General features: G+C 32.6%; 1 protein-coding gene, 1 long non-coding RNA gene and 1 other non-coding gene across 3 annotated transcripts; all 3 read right to left on the bottom strand.

The window, feature by feature from the left end:
- Positions 1–5885: 5885 nt before the first annotated feature.
- Positions 5886–7808, bottom strand: LOC144998575 (uncharacterized). Its single transcript, XR_013660371.1, has 3 exons — positions 6742–7808; positions 6441–6595; positions 5886–6339 (listed from the first exon to the last, which is right to left on the bottom strand). It is a non-coding gene; the product is annotated as an uncharacterized LOC144998575 (long non-coding RNA).
- Positions 7809–8259: 451 nt separating this feature from the next.
- On the bottom strand, positions 8260–9960 carry LOC145048532 (large ribosomal subunit protein uL14). Its single transcript, XM_078997054.1, has 4 exons — positions 9837–9960; positions 9435–9719; positions 8595–8636; positions 8260–8493 (listed from the first exon to the last, which is right to left on the bottom strand). The coding sequence occupies exons 1-4, from the start codon at positions 9847–9849 to the stop codon at positions 8411–8413; spliced, it is 423 nt and encodes a 140-aa protein (XP_078853180.1). The 5' UTR covers positions 9850–9960; the 3' UTR covers positions 8260–8410.
- Positions 8764–8908, bottom strand: LOC144999330 (small nucleolar RNA snoR137). The gene has a single exon (XR_013660840.1). It is a non-coding gene; the product is annotated as a small nucleolar RNA snoR137 (small nucleolar RNA).
- Positions 9961–13855: the final 3895 nt, after the last annotated feature.

Raw genomic sequence — 13855 nt, 5'->3', positions numbered from 1 at the left:
AAAAGATAAATAAAATGATTTATTTTGTTAAATTATTAGAGTTTAATAAATTAATAGAAACATTTAAATCCTTAAAGGTTTAAAGTGAAAGATAATGGTTATATTTTTCAAAGTATTAATCTCCAAATAGAAATAGAAAGCAAATTTTCACTTCTATTAATGCTTCCTTTTTTCGAAGTATTAATGTCCTAATAAAAAAAGAGTTGAAAGTATAATTCAACAATAAGAAAACAATTGGAAGTACATTTCTGTAACATAATTATAGAAAAAAATAAAGTAGGGTGTTATAAATGAAAGTACATTGTTATTTCTTGCATTTAGTTATTTTTTGTTTAACAAGAGTGGTTGAATTGGATTGGATGGATGTGCAGTGATTTTTTGACTACATCTTATGACACTGGAGGTGTTATGAGTGTTATGACACTTAGCATCTTGTTGATTCTTATGATAAAACATGGTTTAGAGTATCCCAATCTTTATGGGAAACTTTATGCTATTCTAGAACCTTCTATTTTCATAGCAAAACAAAGATCCAAGTGCTTCCAAGTGAGTTTTGCTTCTCTTTTTTTTAATTATATTATTGTTTTTTCAAAATGAGTGCTCCAAAAAAATTAAGGTATTTATAACCTGAAAAAGCTAAATCGCAGTTGGTCTCCCATGTTAACAGATGAGCAGGTCCATCTACAAACGCACAACTCTCCACTGCACGAGCCTGCTTCAATATATTGTACGTTCACTAATGAGAAGGCAAAATTGTAGATGATCTTAATCCATCTGCGATTTTAATGGCTATTTATGTAATTTTGGGGTTTTTTTACTATTTTCTATAAAAGGATTAGAAAAAATAGTTATTTTTGTAATTTTTTTTTAGTACATACTATCATTTACTAATAAACGTCATCACATGGTTTGACATATAATTTAAAAGAAGTATTATCTTCTAAAAAAAATGTGATACGAATATGTTGATTGGAAACTTTTTTACTAATAAACGTCACTAAAGCACATGCATTTATGAAAACGCTGTTTGGCATACATTTAACAAAATAAACCAAAAAAAAAGGAAAAAGGAAAAAGGAAGGATTTAATCGTGCCGGATTAACAACCAAAAATTGATATAATTTTAAATAGAAAATTTTGTTATATCTTTAAAAAAATCTATAAAAATATTGGTTGGCATATCTTAAATAATTAGTAAAAAAAGAGGGAAAAATCCGAGAAGGCTTAATGTTGTGTGGAAAAAGAAATTATATGTTTAAAGAAAATCTATAAATATATTGCTTGACATTTCTTCAACAATTAGACTAAAAATAGGTTAAAACTTAAAAAAAAAAAAAAAAAAAAAAAAAAAAAAAAAAAAAAAAGACAAAACTGCAAAATTAGTCCATGTGGTTTGCAAAAAACTTTGGATAGAGTCCAAGAAGTTTTCAACTTGCATGGAAGGTTCAAAATCAAAAATTTTCTTTGGTTTTGGTCCTTGGTAAACTTGAAATGACAATTTTGCCCTTTTTATTTCTTTTTGTATTTTTTTTGAAATTATTTTACATAATTTGTTAAAATAAAAAGAGAAAAGAAAAGCATTAACCTACACAACCTACCCCCGCCGATGCCCTCCCCCTTCTCTCTCTCTCTCTCTCTCTCTCTCTCTCTCTCTCTCTCTCTCTTTCTCTCTCTCTCTCTCTCTCTCTCTCCACGCCATTTTCGTACTTCCAATCCTCTCAAGCACATATCTTTTAATCGGAGGCTATGGAAATGACAAGGATGAAACGTCAGCAAGAATCACATCTCATCAAGATCCCTGCTGTTTGTGGTCATCTAATCAGAAAAAATTCAACCTGATGGTCGCCTCACAATCATATATGGGTTTTTTTTATCTTCATCCTAATTAGTCTCTTGGAGATAATGGTGGTTGTTGTTTATCTGGAAATCTACGAAGAAGACGAAGGATGGAGATGGTAATTTCATTGAAATTTCATGGGTCCTGGGGTCTTCATTCGTGTATAAAAGAGATACAGGGTATGATTTTTCATTTTTGATGCAGTTTTCGATGTTGAAATCCTCTTCACTATCTTCTTCTTTATTAGAATTTGTTAATGGATTGATTTTAAGATTTTCCCAATAAATTTCTTTTCGATTTCTTGGGCATTAAAGATATAAATGCTCAAATTTTTATCTGAAATTCTTTATGTTGATGAATAGCATTTGTTTATTGATTATTGTGAGCTTCGAAATGGGAATTTAATGAAAATTAATCAAAAGGAGTTTTCAAATGTAAGAATTTTTGTTTGTGATGCGGTTCGATGGACACGATTGAAATTCTGATTTCGTTTGGATTCAATGGAGTGAGGTTTTCCTTGACTGAATAAGATTTGAAAGAATATGAAGGATGATCGAATGCTGGAGAGATGCGGTACCCTGTTAATTGTTTTCTCTAGATAAGTGGTGATACATTAGATAAAGAACAGACCGATGGCAGATGTTAGTTACAGGTGCGAGATTGGAAGGCGGAGGTGGTCGTGGACGATCTTGGAAGCCATGGTTACGCGATTAGTCATTTCCAAGGCGTCTGTGAAAGTTTTCGGTGGAGATACTAATTTGTTGTCTCCAATGGATCTGAATTGAAGCAATGGTGGGGTGGGAAAATGAAGATCTGGATCAGAGAAGACGACGAAGATTAGAATTTATTTGTGTACCGATATATTTAGGATTTAAAGGTGTAGCGTTTAATGTGATTGTATATATATATATATATATATATATATATATATATATATATATATATATATATATATATATATAAAGAGAGAGAGAGAGAGGGAGGGAGAGGGAGAGGGATAATTCCCTTTTTTAGTTAAAATACTATTAGAATAATTATAAAATAAACAAAAAATAAAATAAAAGGGTATAACCGTTTTTTCAAGTTTTTTTGGACTAAAATCAAAGAAAATTCTTGATTTTGGACCTTCCATGCAAGTTGAAAACTTTTTGGACCCTAACCAAAGTTTTTTGTAAACCACACGGATTAATTTTGCAGTTTTGTCTAGAATCAACAAGTGATTTATGTTTGGTGTTATTTTAAAAAAAACTATATAGTTCAAAAAACCAAAATCTAAACACCATAAGCTTATAACAAAGTATATATTAATTTTAACTAACCATTATAAACTTATAGACAAAACTTCCAGCTTCATAATTTAATAATTTTTTATTTTTCATTATCATTTTAAATTATCAATAGTGTTTTTCTTTTTATCCGTGGTTTCCATGAGTTTTAACATAATATATATATATATATATATATATATATATATATATATATATATATATATATATATATATATATATATATATATATATATATATATATATATATATAACCTATTAATAACAACCTATCAAATAGCCAATGTATTGCTTCTTTGAAGAAAAAGACACATCGCCTTTTTTTTTTATTAAGCCATACAGGTTTTAACCTTTTTTTTTTTGACAAAACTGCAAATTTAATCCTTATGGTTTTCAAAAACCTTTGGATGGGGTCCAAAAAGTTTCCAGCTTGCATGGAAGGTCCAAAAAACAAGGTTTTTCTGGGTTTTTGGTCCAAAAAAAACTTAAAAAGATGATTATGCCCTTTTATTTTCTTTTTTGTATTTTTAATAACTATTTTAATGTTGTTTTAATTAAAAAATAAAGAAAAAAGAAAAAAAAGTATCCCCACCTCTCTCTCTCTCTCTCTCTCTCTCTCTCTCTCTTCGTCTTCTCAAAAATCTCATGGAATTCATCTCTGATAATCCCAAATTGATGAACAAAATCCAAAATCAAGCAATAGAAAGAAATTGAAACCCAAAAACAAAGACACACACATTCTAAGGCAAAGCACCCACATCGATCGGAAACAATCTCATTAGAGTGAGTCTCTTGTCTCGATCGGACGAAGCAAATAAGAGGGGAAGACAATCACCTTCAAATTAGAGTGGTGGCTGGACAGAGAGGGTCGACGGAAGTAGCATTCGGAGGTGGCGATGGTTCACAGCACTGGCAACAACGAGGTGGAGGTCGATGACGGGTGGCAAGCGATAGCAGCTCCACTGCCTCATTCCTTTTGCGCCTGGCAACAACAATCGAGATGGATGAAGAAGGGGGGAAAACATAACAAACACAGCAGCAACAAATTTCTTGGAGTCTAATTCTGAAACTCACAAGAACATATATACACACAAATTTCTTGATTTCTTCTAAAATTCCCTTTTTTTGGGCCTCCGATTTTGGATCTGTGTGTTCTTGGACCTCCGATTTTACTCTGTAACTCAACAAAATCAAGACCTTCATCCATGCTCAAAAACCATTACAAAACTGCAAGTAAATCAAGACCAAGACCTATAAATTCCATGAAAGCAAACCCACTTAACTTAAATCACCACATCCAACCCTTGACCTTCAACACCGAATCAATAAATCAAAATTCTCCACCCAGAAATAAAACCATTGGATGTCTACGGTTGCATCGTGGGTAAGGGGTGAGGCTGTGAACTTCTCAAATTCAGTAGTATCTATGGATCCGCTCTAGAAACTCATTGGAAAGTACATCGTTAAGAGACTAGACAGTGAACTTCTCAGGCGATGGAGAGAGAAAAGGGGCGAGTGAAAGAGTAGGTGATGGAGAGGGTGAGAAAGAAGAAAGAAAGAAAGAGTTCAGGCAGATCATGTAAGGAAGAAGTCAAGAAGATGGAGGCATGTGGGATGTAGCCGATGGACAATGAGAGAAAAGGCGGAGAGGGTTAGGAAAATACAGTAACGAGTTTTTTTTAACTTGAGAGAGAGAGAGAGAGAGGGTTTTGATGAGATTTTATTTTTTATTTTTTATTTTTTATTCTTAATTATTTAAATACCAAAATAAATAAAGAAAATATAAAAGAGAAATGAAAAGGGCAAAATCGACTTTTCAAGTGTATCAGGGACCAGAAACCCAGAAAACTTTGATTTTGGACTTTCCATGCAAGTTGGAAACTTTTTGGACCCTATCCAAAGGTTTTTGAATACCACAAGTACCAAATTTGTAGTTTTGTCTTGATTCTATTACTAAACATAAATATGATAGGTTAACCTTATTTAGTCAAATATTGTGTTTTTACTTGTATATATCAACATCCGATTACCTTTGGTTGGTACATATATTTACCAATATAAACACGTTCTATTGCTAATTAATTTTGTCCATTTATGAATATGCATATGTATCCATCAAATTTTCTTCATCAAGTAGATTAAAATAGATTTATTGCTAACAAAATAATTTTCTATCCCAAATTTACGGTAATATTGTGTTCAAGATGTCTTTAGTTATCAAAAAATAAGTAAGAACAAAATTTATGTAATTAATATGGGTAAGAAATTGCAAATACATTTCCAACGTGTGTAAAGCAATAAAAACATGTTGCTATTATAGGTAAAGTGATATAAGTACATTGCCTTTATATGTAGAAAATAAAATATAATGCCTCTGTTGGTTGACGAGGTAAAGTATGCTGCAATTTTCTGCTATCATTCATATCCACACACCCAAAAAAGAAAGAAGAATAAAGCTATGGAAGTTTGAAGTGGGGAACCACATAAAGACTTCCCAATGATCGTTGTATTTGATGCATTCAGAGTCTACAGAGCTTGAGTCCATGCGTCTGAAATGATTAACGATACTCCTTTTTTTGTTTTGTAGTGGTGGTGGGAGATGTATAGTATTAGCAAAATATAAGATGGTGGTGGTCGGTGGTAGACAAATAGGTGGGTGTGGGTGGTGAACGACGGTAAACAAGTAGGTGGGAGGTGATTGGTGTTGGATAGTAAAAAAAAATTGTATTTGTGTCCATATTTTAAAACCAATGTGACTAAATAATAGGTGGAAATAACTATGTGGCTTTAGCAAATTAAGTACAAATATTTATTAAATGTTAATTCACAGGTTTACCGATTGACTGTTTTATAAGGGTTTTTTACACTGTAGCACAAAGAAGTTTGACCAAGTTACACATTTAGTCACTCAAGTTTTTTTTGTGCACAATTAATCACTAAAGTTATAATTTACGTGTCAATTACACCATTTTGTTCCCTGATACCGGAAGAATCGGTAAATATACTGACGTGGCATTTTGATTTTAAAACACATTAAAAAAAATTATGAAGGCCATGTACACTTCCTTCTCCTTCCAGTGGCACTGTACTCCCTTCAAGGTAGTGATCACGAACACCATCTTCTTTCTAGATCTATTGGAATCTCCTTCTCTCATTCTCCCCTCCTACGAGCCTAAACCTCCCTGCAAAGTCTCTTTCCCGATACCCATTCTTCCACTGTGAGTGAGATGGAGAGAAAGAGTTATATGGAGAAATTGAGTGAGATTGAAGCATATTACTGAGTCACAGGGACAGTGAAACATGGTGGTTGCCGCCACCTGATTAGTTTGTAGATGGGAGAGGAAACGATGTCAATGGCGTCGACTCGAGTGAACAACTATAGCAGTCAACGACATCCATCTGAGTGACCGCACTCCGCCTATGAATCAGAGAACGAAACCCAGAATCAAGCAATTCATATGAACATCACCAACTACAAAACACAACAGACGAAGTTCTTTGATTGAAATTAATTGCAGGTTGAAGGCTACTAAACCCAACACCATCGACTGAAAAATCCAGTAAATGAACATACATGGGTATGATTAAAGGGGAAATGCTACATACACATGAAGATACCTAAAAATAGAAGCACTCTCCATTGCAACCTATGATCAGAAAAAAAAAAAATGAAGATCGATACTTTGACCCTGTGAAGAGCACCGACTGAACCTCGTTCCTACAATTATCCTTCTGTACACCAAAATCAAAGCATTAACCGCCTAATTTCTATAAACGATTTGGCTATATGCAATAAAAACGATGTCTAGGAACGGAAACAAGAAATCCATCAGAAATTAGAAATCAATTAGCCTACAAATATGAAATTCATAAATTAAATGACAGATCAAATTAACACAGAACCACCATTGGGTTGTAGAAACATATACATGAGTATCGTTGTCGGCTGAAGAAGCGCTAAAGGAGGAAGAAAAGGTTTGTTTCATGTGTGCGTGTTTGGAGTAAGGCACAAAGTTTCCATAGCTAGGATTTCTCTAGGAGGATATATCACAACCTTCAATGGAAGCCATGATTTTTAAGGTTCATAAGAACAAGATGAAAAAGGAGGTGGAAGCCATGGTTTTCTAGGTTTCATAAGAAGAGGATAATGATGTGCGAAGAACCACATTAGTGTGAAATAGGCTGAACAATTTAGGGCTTTTTTGTTTTTTCAATTTTAAAGAAAATAAAAAAAATTAAAATATCAATATCTATATGAGGTGGACTACTTACTGCCACATCACTATGCCAACTATGCTTGGTTAACCTAGTTACGAGCTGATTTTAGGTTCAATCACCTAATTAACAAGTGAAATGCAATGTAAATGATCTATCGTGCATAAAAAATACATAAGTGATTAAATGCGTAAATTCGTCAAACCTCCTATGCTACAGTGTCAAAAACACGTTTTATAAATTGAAAAGTGGTGTAACTGATAAGTAAATGTCAAATTTAATAACCTATTAGGCAGAAAAATAACTTGAATGGCTAATATGAGACAACCCAACATCATAGCAGTGCCACGGTTATTTTCCTTTTGTTCATTTATCATATAATAAATAAGAATGATTCTTTAGTGTACGTCTTTTCTCTGAATTTGTCATAATTTTAAAATATATTTATTTTCCACTTATCATGTATTGAACTTCCCTGTTAAATTTAAATTTCAAAATTTACAGTTCAAACATTTATATTTATTATTTTTTTATAATTAACCCGTTTAATATATACATGACAGCTAAACACATAACTTTAACAGAAACCTAACAGTTTGTTAATCCGTTTAGTATACTGAACTCACTACAAGTTTACATAATAAAAACTATTCACTTGGGTACTATCCCAACTAACATTCTTATTCTAACTAATTCGTTTAGTGTCTTTATTACTGCAGATAATGATGGTATTATCGCCATGCTTATACTAAACTATAAATATTTTATCTATGAAAATATTTTTGTCAAATCAGTTGGATTTTATATTAAATTAACAAATACAAACAGTGAGTTATTATATTTTAAAAAACATACTAGGAAATCTTGACTACGTTTAATTGTAGATTTAGAATATATGTAGAAAAATTAACAAAAGCACAATTGACAGCAAGAGTAGGAAAATCATTGTTAATCCACATGTGGAGTAGTAGGCAAATAGTGTCTTGTAACAAAATCCTCAAAAAAACAAAAAACGGCTATTATAATAAAAACTACCTTAGAACAAAAACCAGACACTCAACTTAAAATGGTCTTAAACAATGGCATTAGCAGCACTGGCAATCCTTGGCCACAAATCAGCGCATTCCTTTCCAATTGGTCCAGTGATAGCAGATCCTACATTCAACATACAATATACCAATGCAATCATGTTATATTAAAAACAGTTTGAAACATATATACCAAAATGATGCATTTTTTTGCAAATAAATATGTACCTTTCATTTCTCCCTTGGGATTGACGATAACACCAGCATTATCTGTGCATTAATAGCAACAAAGGTTAAAAACAATCATCAAGAAGACTGTATTTCTATTCAACAAGATTAACTACAAACATGAATATAACATGTACGAATATATATATATATATATATATATATATATATATATACCAGCAGACAGGTAACACAAAGCAACAAGAAAAAGGCTTCATGCTGTTAAAAACTGGTTCAACATTTTTTATTTATGCTTCTTCATTGAAATGACCATGTACCAAAATGGTCACAATATATTAATATTTAGAAGCAACGAATAAAAAAAATCATACATTCTCAACTCCTACATAATTTTAACATATGGTTTTGAAACAGGGTTCTACCTAAATAGATAATCTAGAAGATAACATATCGTTCTATAGATCTGGATATAGTGAAAATAGTTACTGCAGAAATTAGTCTTCAAATCCAAAAGATTTTTTTTACAAACACTTCTATAAGCTTCATGTGTCGTAATCACTTGCATCGATCAAAACGTTATATGAAGTATTCCTAATGAACAGTCTTAGTCCCTCACATACTCCTTTTTGTAAATTATATCACAACAAAAAGATTATCAGAAGCACGCATTCAGTGTAAACTACTAATCAAGCAATATCATAATATGATTAGCATGTATTTGGACATGATACTCGATGGCAATTGATCATATTTCAAGCCTAAATGTAATTGGACCTTTGAAGTCAATAAAAATCCTCTTCAAATTAGATAAAAAAATATAAAATTAACCTATATATACATCTAAGACCTAACAAACAAAATAATATCAAAGAAACTAACCTTCAAAGTACATGAAAACACCGTCCTTTCGGCGCCATGGCTTGCGTTGACGAACAATAACAGCAGGCATAACCTTCTTTCTGAGATCTGGCTTACCTTTCTTCACGGTAGCCATAACCATATCACCGACACACGCCGACGGCAGACGGTTAAGCCTACCTTTGATTCCCTTGACTGAAATGATGTACAGATTCTTGGCACCAGTGTTGTCGGCACAATTCACAGTGGCAGCCACCGGCAAACCAAGTGACATACGAAATTTGTTCCCAGCGGAACCTCCGCGACCTGAAAAACAAGAATCACATGTTAAAATCAGCTGATGTTTTCATAAAATCAATGAAACTACACCAAGTTTCTTAAACATCCAAACCGATAAAAGTTGTAGGTGTGAATTTACAGTACCTCGCTTCGACATGGTTGATCGCCGTGCGTTCTCCTACGACTGAAAGAAAGAAGGGTTTGATGATTTTATATGACGGGAGAGATTAGTTGTCTAGGGTTTTATCGGTTTTGGGCTTAAGCCCATCTAAGTGAATTGATAGTCCAGTATAAATTTGTTTGGTTTATAATCTCAATAATGTGGGATATAGTAATCAAAATCATACTTTATGATTTTTTTTATAAATAATAAACATAACTTTTCTAAAGTCTCATTCTTCGGAAGATGCATTCCGGAGCAGTCCAAACTCATTATTATGGCCGAATGTTATATAAGGCCTACACCTAAAAAGAAAAAACTGAAGACAAAGTTTTAAACTTATCTACTATAAATTAAATAAAAAAGGTGAATTCTAATGTTTAATTTACTTGCATTTTTGTTTACAAACGATTTTCGATATTTTGGAATGTGTAAAACAAATATGAAAAAAAAAAGTTTGGAATAACTAAACTTTTTGTAGTTATTTTTACTTTTAGCCAGTAAAACCATAGAATTTATCTTAAATTCTGTTAGTATCATTTCTTAAAGAGAAAATAAGTCTACATTATCTATTAAAAGTGATTTCATAAGAGTACTAACCGTCTTCGGAATGTCTGGAATACGATTATCATTTTCGAAATGTGGGTTAAAAGACTTTTTATTTTTGTTTCTGATATTGTTAAATTAATTTGTAAATTGATTGTTTAAACAAATACCCCGTATTAGTAAGAACTAGTTCATTCGACTATAATTTCAATGGATGTTGTTGAACAAATAAATTATTTTCCATCTATACTAGCTTTCATAATTATCATCGATATAAGTATATTTAATTAAATAAAAAGTTCATTCGTGTTGGATTTTTTTTTTTGCAGATAAAAAAATATGTTGAATTAGGAAAAAAAATCACACACTTAACCATCAAGGACACATATAAAAATAAGAAGAAAAAAAGAGAGAGTGTTAAAGCTTAGATTGAAAAAAAAAAAAAAAAAAAAAAAAAAAAAAAAAAACTCTATAAGATGGGATCTAATTAAGTTTAAACAAACATATTGCTTTAAACTAGTTGCATTTTATAACTTTTGTTATGGTTACATTTTATAATGTTTTTTTATTTTTCGAACTATTTTACTTTTATAAATCGTTTTTATATATTTTCAATCACAGTCTCTGACATCCAACGAATCGAGTGGTGATGGTGATGATGTGTTGCCAATAGAAAATAACATAATACGTCTTGAGGATGAGGAACAACGTATTGTCGATACGATTATGTAAGAAATGATTTGTGATTATCAACATGCGAAAGAGTGAGTGGCAATACTAGAAATCCTAATATCATCTTCTGCAATCGAGGAGCATAGAAAACTAATATTATATAATATTCAAATGATCCTCATTATAGTGTCCGAAGATATACCACGGTTTGTGAGTACAATGAACATCATCGATGAAGCACGTAGGACATGTGCAACACTAAAAGAATGAGTGCAAATGACTGATAATGTGTTCCTTCTAATTGAGATATGGAATTGTTTGAAAACCAGGTAAACAATGCTAATTTGCACTGCATGCAAGTTCTCAATTATCCTAGAAATGAACTATAATTTTAGATGATGTAATTTTATTTTACACTTAAATATATAAAATAAATGGTATGGTTTTCTTAAATGAAAGTGTTTTTCATTCACGTTAGTTAATCGGGTGTTACAAAAGTTATTACATACTTAAATTGTTGTCCATAAATTTGGAAATTGTAAGGGATACATATTTTGCTAGTGGTTGATAAAATCTCCTCTAATTCTAACAACATATGTAAGATGATATTGTTTTGTCTTTATACAACCATATTTTACTTTTTTTTAAACATGATTGCATATAAAAACTATTTTACTTTATAAATTGCAAAAATGGTTAAAGGAAATATAAGCCTTTACCCTTTTTGTTATACAATAACAATACATACATTTTAGTTTGTAATCAAAATTCAAAACTTACTTCTTTTTCTTACTTCAAATTAATTATAAGAATGCTATTTAATTAACCGAAAGTTCTGAGAATTGCATATAAATCTTGTAAATAATGATATTATACTTTTTGGTTTTCGAAATTAAATATCATACATGTTAGACATTTTTATTAGTCAATATCAAATATTGGTGGAGACTATTGACGTTAATATATATCATATTTGTTTCGGGTCATCTTCTAGGTTTTAAAAAATTTGTATCATCTCATGACATCGCAAAAGATTAAGAGATTTGCACAAGCGTAAACTATGGTTTTGGAGGTCTTTGGGGGTTCAAGATTATCACATGTGGAAGATTTGGAAGCTGAATAATTACCAAGTCAATATAATATTATTATATTGGTTTTAGGGCTATCCAGGTTTCCTTTTTGCATTATATAAGGGCCATTAAGCCTTTGATTTTCGGCCATCACTCCTACACCAATCATAGGTCGAAAATAATCTTTCCTCCTTCCGCTCTTCTTAATATCCTTCTTGCTAACTTGGGTGTGAACCATTAGAGGCATGACGCTTATGGTGCTTGCTTCCAAAGATCAACAAGAGGATTATTAGTTGTTTACTATGACAACTAAAAAGTATGTAACCCTTTCTTAAGTATTTTCAAAAATACTTTAGGGTTCCTAGGGTTCTTATTTGATGTTCATAGTTATTGGTTCAACAGTGAAAACATAGATCTTGTTTTAGGTTTCATGCACACTTAAGGTTTTTATGTTTGTTTTGTAATGTCTAAAACTCATCATCTTGGTTCTCTAAGACTGATCTGCATTTGGGTTATCACCATATGAGGGACAGAGAGGAGGATGTATAGAAGACGATCTTTTGGACTCGTTATGGTCATTACGAGTTCGTGGTGACCCTTTGGGCTCATCAATGCACTAGTTGCATTCATAGACCTCATGAATCGCGTATGCAGGCCTATGCTGGACCAGTCTATGATTGTGTTTATCAATGACATCCTGGTTTATTCCAAAACTCAAGAACAACATGAGGAGCATTTGAGAGAGGTATTGAAGACTTTGAGGAGGAAGATGTTGTATGAGAAGTTCTCCAAGTGTGAGTTTTGGTTGCACGATGTGCAGTTTCTGGGATACATTGTCAACCAAAACGGTATTCTGGACAACGATTTATTTGACCAGCTTCAGGGTGCATCTTGGTTCTTCAAGATTGATTTACATTCGGGTTATCACCAGATAAGGGACAGAGAGGAGGATGTACCGAAGATTTCCTTCTAGACTCGTTATGGTCATTACAAGTTCGTGGTGATTCCCTTCAGGCTTACCAATGCTCCAGCCGCATTTATGGACCTCATGAATCGCGTATGCAGGCCTATGGTGGATTGATTTTTTATTGTGTTTATCGATGACATCTTGGTCTATTCCAAGACTCAGGAACAATATGAGGAGCATCTGAGAGAGCTATTGGAGACTTTGAGGATGAAGAGTTTGTATGCGAAGTTCTCCAAGTGTGAGTTTCGGTTGCGCGAGATGCAACTTCTGGGACACATTGTCAACCAGAACGGTATTCTGGTTGATCTGGCCAAGGTTGAGATGGTGATGAGGTGGGAGTTTTCGAGGTCTCCATCTGAGATTCAAAGTTTCCTTGGATTGGCAGGTTACTATCGGAGATTCATTCAGAATTTATCCAAGATAGCGGTTCCTTTGACCCGGTTGACGAAGAAGACCGTCACTTTTTGTTGGGGCCTGAGCAACATACAACTTTTGAGACTCTAAGACAGAGATTATGTGAAGCGCCATTATGACCCTGTCTGAGGGTGTAGAGGATTTTTTTGTATACTATGGCGCATCGATCACTAGTCTGGGTGCGATTTTGATGTAGTCAGGTCATGTGATCGCATACGCTTCGAGGTAGTTGAAGCCTTATGAGGCGACTTATCCCAACATGATTTGGAGTTATGGGCTGTGGTTTTCGCCCTCAAGATTTTATGACATTACCTCTATAGGGTTCGTTGTACTA

The sequence above is a fragment of the Lactuca saligna genome, chromosome 5, assembly GCF_052625555.1.
Source record: "Lactuca saligna cultivar CGN05327 chromosome 5, ASM5262555v1, whole genome shotgun sequence".
NCBI classification, from domain to species: Eukaryota; Viridiplantae; Streptophyta; class Magnoliopsida; order Asterales; family Asteraceae; genus Lactuca; species Lactuca saligna.
Note: the sequence above shows the minus strand (reverse complement) of the source record. Positions and strands in the feature narration are given on the sequence as shown.

Bases quoted from the DNA above. Each gene is read 5' to 3' on its own strand.
- LOC145048532 (XM_078997054.1), bottom strand. The intron at 8,637-9,434 runs GTTAGTTTCTTT...ATTAATGCACAG, and splicing joins TGTTTTCATGTACTTTGAAG to ATAATGCTGGTGTTATCGTC. The intron at 8,494-8,594 runs GTACATATTTAT...TGTTGAATGTAG, and splicing joins TCCCAAGGGAGAAATGAAAG to GATCTGCTATCACTGGACCA.